Genomic DNA, 14710 nt, shown 5'->3' on the forward strand with positions numbered 1-14710 from the left:
TGCCCAGTTTGAAGAAAAATCTCATCTCATTGGGAGCCTTGGAATCCAATGGTTCAGTTGTTACTATGAGAGATGGGATTTTGAAAGTGACATCTGGCGCACTTGTGATATTGAAGGGCATCAGGAAAAATAACTTGTATTACTACCAAGGTAGTACAGTTATTGGAGCAGTCGCTACAGCTTCCGGTAACAAAGAATTGGACTCAATACAGTTGTGGCATATGAAGTTGGGACATGCCAGCGAAAAATCCTTGCAAATTCTGGGAAAGCAAGGATTGTTGAAAGGTGCAAAGGCTTGCAAATTAAAATTTTGCGAGCATTATGTTTTGGGAAAGCAAAAGAGAGTGAAATTCGGTACTGCTATCCATAATACAAAAGGTATTTTGGAATATGTTCACTCAGATGTGTGGGGGCCTTCCAAGACACCTTCATTGGGAGGAAAACACTACTTTGTTACTTTTGTTGATGACTTTTCCAGAAGAGTTTGGGTGTATACCATGAGAACTAAGGATGAAGTGCTTAGAGTTTTTCTTAAATGGAAAACTATGATCGAAAACCAGACTAGCAAGAAAATCAAGCGGCTTAGGACGGACAATGGAGGGGAATATAAAAGTGATCCGTTCTTCAATGTGTGCCAAGAGTATGGTATTGTTCGACACTTCACAGTTAGGGATACACCACAGCAGAATGGATTGGCAGAGCGTATGAATCGAACATTGCTGGAGAAAGTTCGATGTATGTTGTCCAATGCTGGGTTGGGCAAGCAATTTTGGGCTGAGGCTGTGACATACGCTGGCCATCTTGTTAATCGTTTGCCATCATCTGCATTAGAAAGAAAAACTCCTATGGAGGTATGGTCTGGAAAACCGGCTACAGATTATGATTCCTTACATGTGTTTGGAACCACTGCATATTACCATTTGAATGAGTCAAAGTTAGATCCGAGGGCAAAGAAAGCTCTCTTTATGGGAATCACTTCTGGAGTGAAGGGATTTCGTCTTTGGTGCTTAAGCACAAAGAAAATGATCTGTAGCAGAGATGTTACCTTTGATGAATCTGCCACATTGAAAAAGGTAGCAGATAAAGATATTCAGATGAGCAATACTCCACAGCAGGTGGAGTGTACTCCAAAACAGGTAGAGTTTGAGCAGATGGGGATTTGCCCAGTTAATAAGTCTAATTCTCCAGCCACAATGGAGGAATTAGAGGTTGAAGAGGTTTTGACCCAAGAACCACTAAGTACACCAGAACCAGTTGCAGTTGCAAGGCCACGGAGAGAAATTCGTAAACCTGCTCGATTTACTGATATGGTGGCCTACGCCCTTCCCGTTGTTGATGATATTCCTATCACTTATCAAGAAGCAATGCAAAGCTTAGAAAGTGATAAATGGAAAAGCGCCATGGATGAGGAAATGCAGTCTCTCCGGAAGAACAATACTTGGGAGTTGGCGCAATTACCGAAAGGTAAAAGGGCAATCGGATGCAAGTGGGTATTCGCAAAGAAAGATGGATCTCCTAGCAAGAAGGATATTCGCTACAAGGCAAGATTGGTAGCTAAAGGCTACGCTCAGAAGGAGGGAATTGACTACAATGATGTATTTTCCCCTGTTGTGAAGCATTCCTCCATTAGAATTTTGTTGGCCTTGGTAGCACAGTTGAATTTGGAGCTAGCTCAACTTGATGTTAAGACGGCTTTCTTGCATGGTGAGTTAGAAGAGGAGATCTATATGACTCAGCCAGAAGGATACACAGATGCTGGTGGTAGAAATTGGGTTTGTAAGCTTAACAAATCGCTATATGGATTGAAGCAATCCCCGAGGCAGTGGTACAAGCGATTTGATAGCTTTATGAGAAGGCAGAAGTACACAAGAAGCAAATATGACAATTGTGTATATTTGCAGAAGCTGCATGACGGATCTTTCATTTATCTACTCTTGTATGTTGATGATATGTTAATCGCTTCGAAGAGCCAAAATGAGATAGATAAGCTGAAGGCTCAGTTGAATCAAGAGTTCGAGATGAAAGATCTAGGTGAGGCCAAGAAGATTCTCGGCATGGAGATAAGTAGAGATAGACCGAGAGGCAAGCTCTGTTTAAATCAGAAGCAATATCTGAAAAAGGTATTACAATGTTTTGGTGTAAATGAAAACACAAAACATGTAAGTACCGCACTTGCTTCTCATTTGAAACTTAGTGCTCAATTATCTCCGAAGACTGAAGATGAAAGAGAATATATGGTGAAAGTCCCATATGCTAATGCAGTTGGGAGTTTGATGTATGCGATGGTGTGTACGAGGCCTGACATTTCACAAGCTGTTGGAGTTGTGAGCAGGTATATGCATGATCCTGGAAAAGGACATTGGCAAGCTGTGAAATGGATTCTACGGTATCTTCGAAAAACCGTAGATGTTGGTTTAATTTTTGAACAGGATGAAGCACTTGGTCAGTTTGTAGTTGGATATGTTGATTCTGACTTTGCTGGTGATTTAGATAAACGTCGTTCAACTACGGGGTATCTGTTTACTCTTGCGAAAGCCCCAGTAAGTTGGAAGTCTACCTTACAGTCTACAGTAGCTGTGTCTACTACAGAGGCAGAATATATGGCAGTTACAGAAGCTGTTAAGGAGGCTATTTGGCTTAATGGATTGTTGAAATACTTAGGAGTTGTTCAAAGTCACATAAGTTTATATTGTGACAGTCAGAGCGCTATTCATTTAGCGAAAAATCAAGTCTATCATTCAAGAACCAAGCATATCGACGTAAGATATCACTTTGTGCGGGAAGTCTTTGAAAAAGGAAAAATTCTACTTCAGAAGATTCCGACAGCAGATAATCCCGCAGATATGATGACCAAGGTGGTAACAACAATCAAGTTTAGTCATTGTTTGAACTTGATTAACATCCTGAGAATTTGAGCACCTTCAGGTGTATGGCGCTCGAAAGTGCATTTGTAGGCACCACAAAAGATAACTTTATCGAATTTGGGGAGTTGAAGGAAGTGTGTGAAGATGTGATTATCCTAATCAAATCTTCAAGGTGGAGATTGTTAACATTAATGGGAGACAACATTAATGGCAAACAATACAAAGTGGTGCAAGTTTAGCACCCTAAAGTTGACTTTGAAAAAGTGGCATGGGATAATTTTTTTTGGTCCTTGAGATAATGGGCTATTTATTGTTTGGTCCTTGAACCTCAACTATAAATAGGCCTTCTCATTTCTCATTTCAATCATCCCAACCAATCTTTCTCTCATAGTTTTCTCTCTTCTCCCATTTGAGAATTCTTAAGGAATTCTATTTGTTTGTAATACTTTGGAGATAGTAAAGTTATCATCTGGTTTTAGTAGCCCGAGGATGTAGGTATAATTTACCGAACCTCGTTAAAACTCTTGTGTTCTTTTTGTCCTATTTTTCTTTCAATATTTGAGGGTATAATAGTAGTATTTAATTGTGCTATTAAATTACGTTAGAAGGAATATTCTGACTAAGGAAAGACTTGGTATTTAAGAGATCCTTGTGATCCACCTCTCTTCCCTGGGAATTGAACTTTGTGTGATTTTTTAGTACAATAATTTACACGCTTCCGACCCTATTGGAACTACAATTGGAACTCATTCGAAGGTTGATTTTTACGGTCATCTTCATGGAGAACGTAAGCAAACGATGGTTGATATCGTCTAGCCATTATGGTTACTCTATTGCAAAGACCACGCCTAAACGCCATTGATTCGAATAACTAAAAATCCCTCCAACGAAATGAGAATAAAGTCAAAATGATCAAAATTAAAACATAAGAAAAGCAAGATAAACGCATCGAGATTCAGTTATTTACCGATTAACACAAACAATCACTTAGAAGTGGCAATAGAGTAAGATTTATGAAGCAAAATCTGGGAATTTCAAACAGAGTGAAAAATATTAAATGAAAGTAAGAATCAAATGGTCACCATGTTAAATCTTGTGTTGAGAATAGAAAAGGTTTCCTCAGGTGCTTAAACGAAGAAGCCGCTCATCGAACAGAACAAGGTTTAATTCCCAGGCTTTTTGTTCTTCCTCCCGCGTACCTTTTGGGTGGTATGTCCCTCCTTTCCCTGTATAAAGATTGGGCCACCATTGACGATCGTAAAGCCTAATGGATTTGTTTTCTTACAAAGGAACTTTGCCCAATAGATAATGGGAAATCTGCCGGCCTTTTAACATCTTTGGAATTGTTGTTGTAGAACCAACATTTCAACCCATTTTAACCGTACTTTATTTTAGGTTAAAATCTGCCATAAGTCCTTGAACTGTTTACAAATTTAGAATTTAGCCTTTATATTTTTATTTCAAAAAAATTAGCCTCTATTTTTTCAAATTTCAAAATTCAGATCTAACTGATATCACTTTTTTTTGTTAAATCTTTTGATGTAATGTTTTGAAATAAAAAATTTTACTCACTTTTTAAGGGCCATTTAACAAAAAACAATGACATTGTAGTGAACCTTAATTTAACAATATAATTTTAACAATGTTAATAGCTTGACATAATTTTTTAAATCTAAAAAATAGAGAAACTAATTTTTTAAAAATAAAAATACATAAACTAAATTTTAAATTTAAAAATATACAATAACATAGGGCATATTTTAATATAGTTAGTTACTTTAGTTGTTTTACTTAAACTCTTAAAATATCATTCTCTTATCACTTAGATTCTTTCTTAAGTTTAACCACCAATTTAGACATCAAATGTTAGTTCATATTTGATATGAAATATATTTAAAATACATATATCATATGTTAAGCTCATTTATATCTTTTTACATGAATAACTTGAATATAACTTGTTAAACAAAACAATCATCATGACTTTTAGTGGTATTATGCGTTTTTCTAACATAAATATACATGCAATTAAACTTTGATCCATATATGTTAAATATGTTTCATATTAGATCTTAATTAAAATTTAACACTCAAAATGATATTAAACCGGTGAAAAAATCTTGATTGGTATCAGGGATAAAGCTAAAAATTTGTTTAGGTAAATAGAAATAAGATTATAAAATTCGAGGAGGCCAAAGTTAAACATTTTTTATTAAAAGGACCTAATTCAAATTATTAATTACTCAAAAGAGCTAGAATAATAAAATGTTCCATTTAATTAAAAGTTAAAAAAACAAAGCACCTAGATTGGATCTTTTAATTTTGGATAGGAACTTAAAAAATAAATTATCCATTTAACCAAGAGGTTAAGGCCGCTAACTAGAGTTGTGTGTGGGTCAATTTCAAAATGTTTTTTATGCTTAAGCCTATGGTCAGGTTAATCTAACCTATCCAACAAGCCTATTTTACTATTAAAAATAATAAGATATTTATTTGATATTATATATATTACAATTAAAATTAAAAATTTTAATATATATATTTTATTATTTAATTTGAATTCGTAATGGGTTTGATTAGCCTACATATAAAAAACATTATCCAAAGCCGAATTAAGTTGAATCGAATTTATCTAACCAGGCTAACTAATCACCGTTTCGACAAATTTACTGAATACGTACCTAATTGATATGTTATTAAAACTTTAAGATTTTAAATTTATGGACTAATTAAGGACATTAGAAATAAAATAACGAAGATATCAATTAATCCGACGTGGCAGATCGTATTTGTTAAATAACTAACACCATCTAATGCTGAGCTGTACGCGGAATATTCCCTAATTTAGTAATTACCCACAAAACTTCTGTGACGTAATAATTATGATCCCTAATTAAAGACGGACTTGAAATCTAATTATTGTACAATTGATAGAAAGTTAAAATCCGCCTTTCCCACGGTCTTATATAAGTATCAGTTTCTGTTCGCCCAGGAAGGTTTAATCGTTTTGTTGTTCGCAGCCTTGGCAACCAAATCATCGCAATTTTGCAATATATTTTCCCCCTTTTATTTCCCTTGTCCGAAGAAACAACATTGAAAACCCTAACCCTAGCCACATCTTCACCCAAATCTTTAATTATTTGCGCTTTTCTCATCAAAATTCATCAAATCATCGGAATCGGTTAGTTTCGATTTCAAATCTTTTATCCCTTTTCTCGAATCCGTCTTATATAATCTGCAAATCGATATCTGTACTGTGAATTAGTTTTGATTTAAGAATTACTTTATTTGTTGACCCTATTTTTCCTATCTCTTACGGTGGAACTGATTTTTTTTTTAAATTTTAAAATATGTCAGATGGCAGCTAAACCGCTTACAAGTGAAGCAATCGCTCTGACAGAAAAGAAGATGGACATGACATTGGGTGAGCTATTAGCTGTTTGCGCATTGTTAAGTTGTTCTTTTGACGAGAAACGGATTTCTAATTTTTTGTTTTTTTCTTTGGATTTAGATGATATCATTAAAATGTCAAAAACTAGTTCAAATAAAACCAAGAAGCAGCGAAGGGTACTGGTAAGAAATTTCTTGCTCAAGGGAAAAAATATTGTTTCTAATATTGAGGTGATATTCTAATATTTTCTATTTTTTACGATCAGAATAAAGGTCCGAAACCTTTTAATAATGCTGCTAAAGCAAAGGCTTTGAAGGTTCGACAGTATATGGATTCGCGGTCCTCTGTCAGACAGGTGTGGATTTTTACTGCTGTTGATAAAAAATTCGCAGTACATTCTTGTTGCAGACATTGCCTTTAACCATGTATATTTGCTTTCTACTCTGTGTATGATAATCAGGGAGTTCTAGCTCAAAGAAGATCAAACATCCCGGGGAATCAATTCCCTTTGGCAGCTGAGGCTGCACGCAGGGCTGCAGTTGCCCCAGTTCGAATTAAGAATGTAAATGGCGTCAGGGTGGCTAATTTGAACAAACCTAGGTAAATGGATTTTAATAGCTCATATTGATGCTCTATGCTAGAAGCTATGATTCTAATAGCTGATTTTTTTCATTGAATCATTGCAGGTAAATAATGGATCTTCTACAATATTGATGACCTCTGGAAAGTGGTCCTGGTTAACTTAATTCAAGTTGCATGTTATGTGGAACTCCCTATATTTTTTATTACTTTTCTTGCGGAGAAGTGGCCTAACTTGGTGTTATCTTGAAAGTTTAGGGTTTTTGTGCACGCTACCCAAAATAGTATGCTTTTAGTTCTTTATTTCCTTGATGTGCAATGCTCGTTAATCAGGTTAAGTGGTGCTGATCGTGGAATTGGTTTTCTGCCATATGGGATGGATATTGAAGCATGGAGTAGCAAGTGTTAAATGTGTTTATCATGTTTGAAGTGGGTGGATCTAGAGAAGTAACATTACTAATTTGATAATTGCAATCGCACAAGAGCTGTATGCATGCATTCCGAGGAATGACGTTGTTATGTGATTGGACAAACTTTTTGAAATGTCAATTGGGTAGTCTGCTTACATGCTTATGTGTGCTGTAGCTCCATCTGCTTGGTCATTGCCCTGATTTTGATTTTCTTCATCAATTAGCTTTGGCCACTTAAGATTCTTTGACTAACACCTTTAGTCATTTGGAGGTTGCTTATCCATCAATTTTCACAACTAGTTTTAACCTGTCAGAGGCTATGGTTTAACCGAATGAGCCATTTTTTCCGAGTCTAGCATTGATTCTTCATTCTTCCAATCATTTCTAGGATGCCACTTAATTGCCTATTTTGTGACTGGGTTTTAGCTATGTTTGAGAACCTTGGATTGATAGTCACAGTAATACATGACTTGAAATGCATGCTTGTTGGCAAAGATAACAGTTTGCTGCCACTGGTGCCATCTTGAAATTTTCTAGCTAGAAGTGAAGCAGGAATAATATCGGATTGGGAGGAATTTTGAAAGGGACTTGGTTGTTTTTATCTAGTTAATTCGGATGTAAATTGACATCTATTATGCAACCTTTCATGGCATTTGCGAGTGTTGATTTTCTTCACAAGTTGGGGTTTGGAGGTTACTCAAACGGAAGTTTGCTGATTGTCTGACATTCTGGGAAATCAACCCTTGTGACTTCCCCCAGTTCTGCTATTGCATTGGAGGGTTTTCTGTGTTTTTAGTGGTAGCGCAGCATTCCCAGATTGAGCTTACCGGAAATTTGATGAGTACTTGCAAGCAGATGGTGATTTGTCTTATTTTATTGCTTGTTGGAAATAATTGCATTCTTCCTCTGATGAAAAGCTCCTCAAGTTTCACCGTATTGATTCTGGTTGCTGGACTTGTTGGGTGAAAGCTTTTCTCTTGTTGGACCTGCTCTCTTATTGTTTTTTACTGTTTCAGATATCCATTCATGGTTTTCATTTTCTTGGTGTAGGACTGGTGTACCACCTGTTCAGAGGAGGGCTAAGAATGGAGGTTTTGCAGCAAAGGTATTCTTCTATCTCAATGGAAGTCACATTTTCGTGATTTAAAGCATTTGAATGAATCGCATGTTACACAAGTAATTCTGTATTGATGTCAATTGGCAATTTTTATCTTTGTAGCCACGCCAGCACCAGCCGCAACGGCAACAAGAAGGGAATGTAGTTACAAAGCAAAGGCCTCATACACTGGATTCGTTGTTTGCCAATATGAAAAAAGAGCGAATGAATGGTCCTGCACAACGTAACGGCAGCAGTCGACAAAGAATGCCATGGAGAAGAGGCCGATTTGGCAACTGATGGTGTTGTGAGACGTAGTATTCCCCTCTGCTGCTGGACAAGCTGTTCAGCTTCTTCTATCTCGTCTTTTTTGGGCATGATAGATGCTTGTTTTTCTTACTTTCGCCATGAAAATAAACTCGCTTATGCGAACATTTTACGTGAGAAAGTGACAGTTCAGTTGTATAGTGATTTTCCTTAGTTTTCAATTGGCTCGTGGACTGTACCCCTTGAGAATTGATACAAATAGGGTTGTTCATTTTGTTAGTTCTGTTAAATTTTTAACCGATATTATTGAGCTTGTAGTGCGCAAAGGTTCGGTAATACCGGTCATTTTCAGTTCAAAATATAGTCGATATTCCGGAAGTTTTTATTTCAATAGCAGGCTTTGAACAAGGGTTGGGTTATGCAAAATCTGAAAGTATTTTGATAAAAATATAAAGTCAAATATGTATTGGGCTTTCATCTATCATTTATGCTAATCGCTATGTTTTTAAACTTAGTATTTATTTTAAAAATACATAAATACCTTTATTAATATTTAAATCATGATACTAAAGTAAATATTAAAAATATGTTTTAAAGTTATTTATATTTATATTTATAAATTCACTAAAAAAAGAATATAATGATAATAAAAGAAATGCATATATATAATTATTAGATATTAAAAAGTAATATATATTCTTAAAAAAACTAAAAAATATAATATGAGTTTATTTAAATATTATTAAATTAATTATTTACAAATATGAATAAATTTAATTAAAATGTAGAATATATTTTCATTCGAGATGTGTTTTAAGTAATTATGTACAATAATAAAACCATAATTTCAAACTTAATCCGACTTCACTCATAAAAACTTTTATTCCACGATATTGTTTGGAGTAGTGAATAGTGATTTAAGGCTGATTCGTGTTGTGGGCTTATAGCATGCAGCAGGTTGTTCACAGAGGCTCGTTTAGCTAACACTAAACAATCCCAAAAGGCCAAAAGGCCCATACCAAAAACTGAAAGGGCTAAAAGTACACCTACACCCCCTGCTCCTTCAACTACCCTTAATGCCGCCAATTGCCGCCCTGTTCTCGTCTTGTCTCTGCCTCCCTGTGAAACAAAACTATAAACTAGTTTCCATGGGAGTTCCTATCTGGTCCAGATATCAAATAATGTAATACAAATTTGTATAATGTTTAAGCAGATTATATCGCCATGGGGGTGTAGCTCATATGGTAGAGCGCTCGCTTCGCATGCGAGAGGCACGGGGTTCGATTCCCCGCACCTCCAATTTTTTCTTTTGCGAGAAACTTTCTTCTCTAATTTTTACATCTAATAATCACTCAGAGGCAAAGCGCAGAGAAAATGGACGGAGAAACCAGAGAGACGATAGAGAAAACGATGAATCAACAACTATTGGAAGAAGCCGACTTGAATGTGATGACCGAGAACAAGCTTCGACAAATAGCTTCTCACAAACTGCAACTTAACCTCTCCCACCCCATTTGAAACAATCTACTGGCCGGTATTCCAAAGCAAATATACTAATCATTTTGGCAGTTGAAACAATCTCTGTGTGTCCTGTGCTTGATCATAGAATATTCTAGTTTGAAGTGTTGCATGGTTGAACTTGATTCGCAGTTTTAACATCTTCTTGTGCTATCAATTCGCTTGCTGTAACAATGCTAAGCCGAAGCTGTGAGGAAGATTAAGTGTTGAATGTAACAATGCCTTCAAGAAGAATATGCCGAACATCGAGAAAGCTGCGAGGAAGATGGAGTCACAGACCATGGGAGAGCATGGTTTGGGGACTGATCGTGAAGCCCTCTTTGTGTAATTATGAGCCCCAAGCTAACCTCGGTATCAATGGCATCGTTGGCATGACAGCTTCGTTCATGTCGCCTTTTCCATTTTGGAATGCCAGGGCAGATATAGCCCCTTGGAAACGATGTAGGATCGTTTAATCAATGCCGATACTGTTGACATATTTGTCGAACAAAGTATGTATGTGAAATGCTTGTGAAAGAATGCATGTATTAATGTTCTTATCATCTCTATTTGCCCCACCCACTGCTATATACTGAGCTGCTCTATTCTCCCTGGTGGCTGGTAGTGGGAAACCATCAGGCTTTGACAGTTATCAACGGGAACCTCTAACACATTCGACAGGGCCGGTTTCCAGCCTACCACCCAAGAGTTCAGAAATGTGGTTGGAGCCTTTCCCATCTTCTCATGCAAGGCTTAAAGTGTTTATTTTTTCTGCAGTTGGAGAACATCTGTATTCTTTTTCTTATTCTTAGTTTTACTTCGAGGCTCGTGATTGTGTTTTTCTTGTTTAACGTTAGAATTTATATTCTCATTAAACATGGAACATACTTTTACCATTAGATTAATTACTTAACAAATTAAATTTAATATATTATATAATTTTTACTTTTTTAATATTACCATTTCAATTAAAATTATATTACCTATTTTAAATATTTTTATCAGGTTTTATTTTTTATTTTTTGGAAATTTATATGAAAATTTTTCTTTTGAAAATAGTACAATGAAATTTGAAAGTACACGTAATTTAAACACCGAATAACGTACACCTCTAATTTCAGGCACGATGGGTACTGATGTTCCCACATCGGATAAAACAATAGGGAAAGTCTTTCTCAAGATATCTTCAATAGACGTGTCTGTCATTCAGACATACACGTGGCTAAATCATAGACCACACAATATCTCAAGGCTTAGAACAGTAACATTTAGATGTAACGCGCCTAAAAGATAAAAAACCTTTCCATTTCATGCATTACCACACAAATTCTCTCTACTTCACTTCCCCTCCATAAATATATTCACACACAAATCTCCATACTGTCACGAAAATATCACCCAAATTTCTATTTTTTAGAATACAAAAAATGGGCTGCACTTCTTCCAAAAGCAGCGTCGCTACCGTGGATTTCTACCGTCCGCCGCCGTCAAGCTTTGCGGTATTCGACATCAACGCCATAGATGAACCGTGGGTTAAGGTGGACCAAACCCCGTCGGAGAACCAAGAGAAGCCCACACATGTTCCTGCTGCGATTCTCGAGAAACTCAACGCCTTTGAAACTGCTCCTCACTCATGGGATGAAGTTAGCAAAGCGCTTGAAGATCTTAAACCCACCATTAACAACGAGAACAAGAAACCCCAAGCTCCAAATTCGCCTCAAAAACCACCAAAACAAGTTACTCAGCTCCAGCCTCGTAAGAACTTAAGTTTTCATACTTTAGAAGAGTTAGATGCGAAGTTATCTTCAAAACCGGTTGAAAAAACCGAGTCACCGGTAAAAGAAATAAAAACGAAGCCGACAGAGGTAAAAAACCCGGAGTCGCCGCAAGTTTCAGTTCCGCCGGTAGGGTCGAAGTTAAAAGAGAATATATTCATAGTAAAAGACAGGGAAGAGAGGTTAAAAGAAGGAAGGATGGCAAATTACGATAAGATAATGGCCAAACGAGACCCATTAAGTGAGTTCCCGGAGATATGTCCGCCGGGAGGGATTGACACGGTGGTTATTTACACGACGTCGTTGAGGGGTGTCCGGCGTACGTTCGAGGATTGCAACAAGGTGCGAGGGATATTCGAAGTCCAACGCGTGGTGTTCGACGAAAGGGACGTGTCGTTGCATGGTGAGTTCCTTAACGAGTTAAGGAACTTGTTAGGTGACGAAGCGAGTGTGCCGAGGGTATTCGCTAAAGGACGGTACCTCGGTGGTGCTGAGGAGGTGAGTGAACTGAATGAGACGGGGAAACTGGGGAAGATGCTGAGTATGGCACGAATGGAAAGGGGAGTAGGGCGGCTGGCTTGCGGAGGCTGCGGCGGAGTACGGTTCGTGCCGTGTTTGGAATGCGGAGGGAGCCGTAAAGTTGTGGCGAGTGGGGATAAGAAGGAAATTTGTGGGAAATGTAATGAAAATGGGTTAGTCCATTGTCCAACTTGTCTTTAGTGCTTTTGCAATTTGTATTCTTTTCTCTTGTGGCCTGAAATAAAAATATGGGTCTCTTGGTGTTAGTCCAAGTGGTAACAATGGATAGTTAGGCCCATTGGGCTCAATAGTTTTTTAATTATGATGTCCTTGACAATGTAAGTTTTGTGTTTTAGTAGTATTTACTTTGCAAATTACAATATTTCTACTTATGTAATTATTTCAATATACAACAAAATATACTATAATAATAATTCCTTGTGTTATACATAAAAATATACATTTTAATGGATTTTCCTATATTCTATTTTTCATTCATTTTTCACTTTTGTACTTAATTTTTTTTTTAAATTTAATAACTAAAGCATCAATTTTTTTTTGTCTATTTTCTAACGATTGTAAAGAAAAATTGTTAAACAACTTTGACCAACAAAAAAGCACCATATGGCATGCTTTAGCCAATAAAAAAAATGTCGTGTAATAATTAAGTTTATTTAAAATAAAAATATTAAATTTAAATAAAAAATATTATAATATTAAAACAATTTTCACTTTGATTAATTGTTGACTAGTGGTACTTTGTGATTGTCTATAATAAATTGTTTTAACTTCTGTTTAAAAAGGGACTAAAAATATATAACAGAGGCGTACTAAAAATATATTAGAGGCCAAATAATGAATTATGGAAAAAAAATGTTAAAAGAGAGTACCCAAAAATAGAATCATAGGAAAATCCATTTAAATATGTAGTTTTTATGTCTAACACAAGGCATTGTTACTATATTTTCATCAAACATTAAAAATTTTCCGTTAGTGTTTTTTTTGTTATATAATTTTGTCCTTCAACCCTTGAAATTTTGTTAAATTGTTTTTTTAGATGAAAATGTTAATCAAATCATTGTATTTTTTAATGACACTAACAAAAGACTCCATGTATATTTCACAAACAAATTTAAAAATTAAAACATATTACTAATCAAAATCGTTTTTGGGTTAAAAAGTACATTTGAGCAAAAGCTAAAATTTTTTGCTTATGCTTTTGCAAAACATTTTTTTTATATCAAAATTAATAATATTTTTTTATTTTAAAAATACTTTTAAAGAGCAATGCTAAACTGGCCATTAAACTATAATGCATGCTAGCATACAAATACCATTAAAATTTTAATAGTTTTATAAAATTTTATGTTCAAAATAAAATAATTTAACTAAAATTTAAAAATAAAGGATTAAAATGATAAAAGAAAAAAAATGTCATTATCTTTATGGCTAAACTAAAACATTGCAATAACAAAAGTAAGTATCTTGTGATTGGGTATAAATGGATCTAAGTCGGATTCCTCCTTTACCTAATTTGAAGCACTAAATTAGGAGCCAATAAATAAATAAAGGCCAATGAGAAGGCAATAACGTGGGATTTGACCTGATTTTAGTGGTAACAGGTAAGCTCAATTATGTTACACCAATATTGTGGGGTTTAAATGACATTGCTTTTGTTAATCACATGATGTTTTATCATTAAAAAAAATAAAGATATATATTTACTTATTTATTTATTTTGCCTTTGATCCAAAGAAAGGGAAACCCTTAACCTAGTCAAACAATAAGTCAAAACATGTATAATTCAGGAGATTATAATCATCATTGTCATTATTGTTTCAGTATTGCTTGATATGCATTGTTTCAATCTTAAATCAATATCAAATAGTTTAAGTTTCATTAGTGTCCATATCAACTCATATCGAGACCCACTATTTCATGTTGTTTGCTATAAAATTAAAATGTTGTACACCAATTTTTCTAACATTTTTTTCATCTTAATTCTTATTTTATATACTTACTTTTAAAAATTAATATAATTAAGTAATTGAAATTAACAAATTTAAAATTTTATCAATATTTTAATATATTTATATGCATGTTATTAAAATACATATGTATATATGATATATAAAATCATTTTAAAATATTAATTAATACATAACGATACACTAAAATATACTGTTGTCGATTTAGGCTACACACAAAAATATATAGGGTATAATTAAATATGAATCCGAATAGTTTGACCTCGAACTTAATTCAAATTTTGAAACTTAATATAAATTTGAGTTGAATCGAAAATTGAAGAT

The 14710-nt window shown here is 34.9% G+C and overlaps 2 protein-coding genes and 1 non-coding gene across 3 annotated transcripts; all 3 read left to right on the top strand.

Annotated features, from left to right (window-relative positions):
- The first annotated feature begins 5807 nt into the window (after window positions 1-5807).
- LOC107924225 (uncharacterized) lies at window positions 5808-8917 on the top strand. Its single transcript, XM_016854569.2, has 7 exons — window positions 5808-6045; window positions 6222-6288; window positions 6376-6437; window positions 6521-6610; window positions 6716-6855; window positions 8295-8349; window positions 8464-8917. Exons 2-7 carry the CDS (start codon window positions 6222-6224, stop codon window positions 8638-8640), a joined length of 591 nt encoding a protein of 196 aa, XP_016710058.2. The 5' UTR covers window positions 5808-6045; the 3' UTR covers window positions 8641-8917.
- A 916-nt stretch (window positions 8918-9833) lies between these two features.
- Window positions 9834-9906, top strand: TRNAA-CGC (transfer RNA alanine (anticodon CGC)). The gene has a single exon. It is a non-coding gene; the product is annotated as a tRNA-Ala (tRNA).
- Window positions 9907-11228: 1322 nt separating this feature from the next.
- LOC107922875 (uncharacterized) lies at window positions 11229-12775 on the top strand. Its single transcript, XM_016853079.2, has one exon. The coding sequence runs from the start codon at window positions 11532-11534 to the stop codon at window positions 12597-12599; it is 1068 nt and encodes a 355-aa protein (XP_016708568.2). The 5' UTR covers window positions 11229-11531; the 3' UTR covers window positions 12600-12775.
- Window positions 12776-14710: the final 1935 nt, after the last annotated feature.

This window comes from Gossypium hirsutum, chromosome A11 (assembly GCF_007990345.1).
Source record: "Gossypium hirsutum isolate 1008001.06 chromosome A11, Gossypium_hirsutum_v2.1, whole genome shotgun sequence".
NCBI lineage: Eukaryota > Viridiplantae > Streptophyta > Magnoliopsida > Malvales > Malvaceae > Gossypium > Gossypium hirsutum.

Excerpts from the sequence above, each read along its gene's own strand:
- LOC107922875 (XM_016853079.2), top strand. The coding sequence starts at position 11,532 with ATGGGCTGCACTTCTTCCAAAAGCAGCGTCGCTACCGTGGATTTCTAC.
- LOC107924225 (XM_016854569.2), top strand. The coding sequence starts at position 6,222 with ATGGCAGCTAAACCGCTTACAAGTGAAGCAATCGCTCTGACAGAAAAG. Across the intron at positions 6,289-6,375 it reads GAAGATGGACATGACATTGG|ATGATATCATTAAAATGTCA; the intron begins GTGAGCTATTAG and ends CTTTGGATTTAG. Across the intron at positions 6,611-6,715 it reads CGCGGTCCTCTGTCAGACAG|GGAGTTCTAGCTCAAAGAAG; the intron begins GTGTGGATTTTT and ends TATGATAATCAG.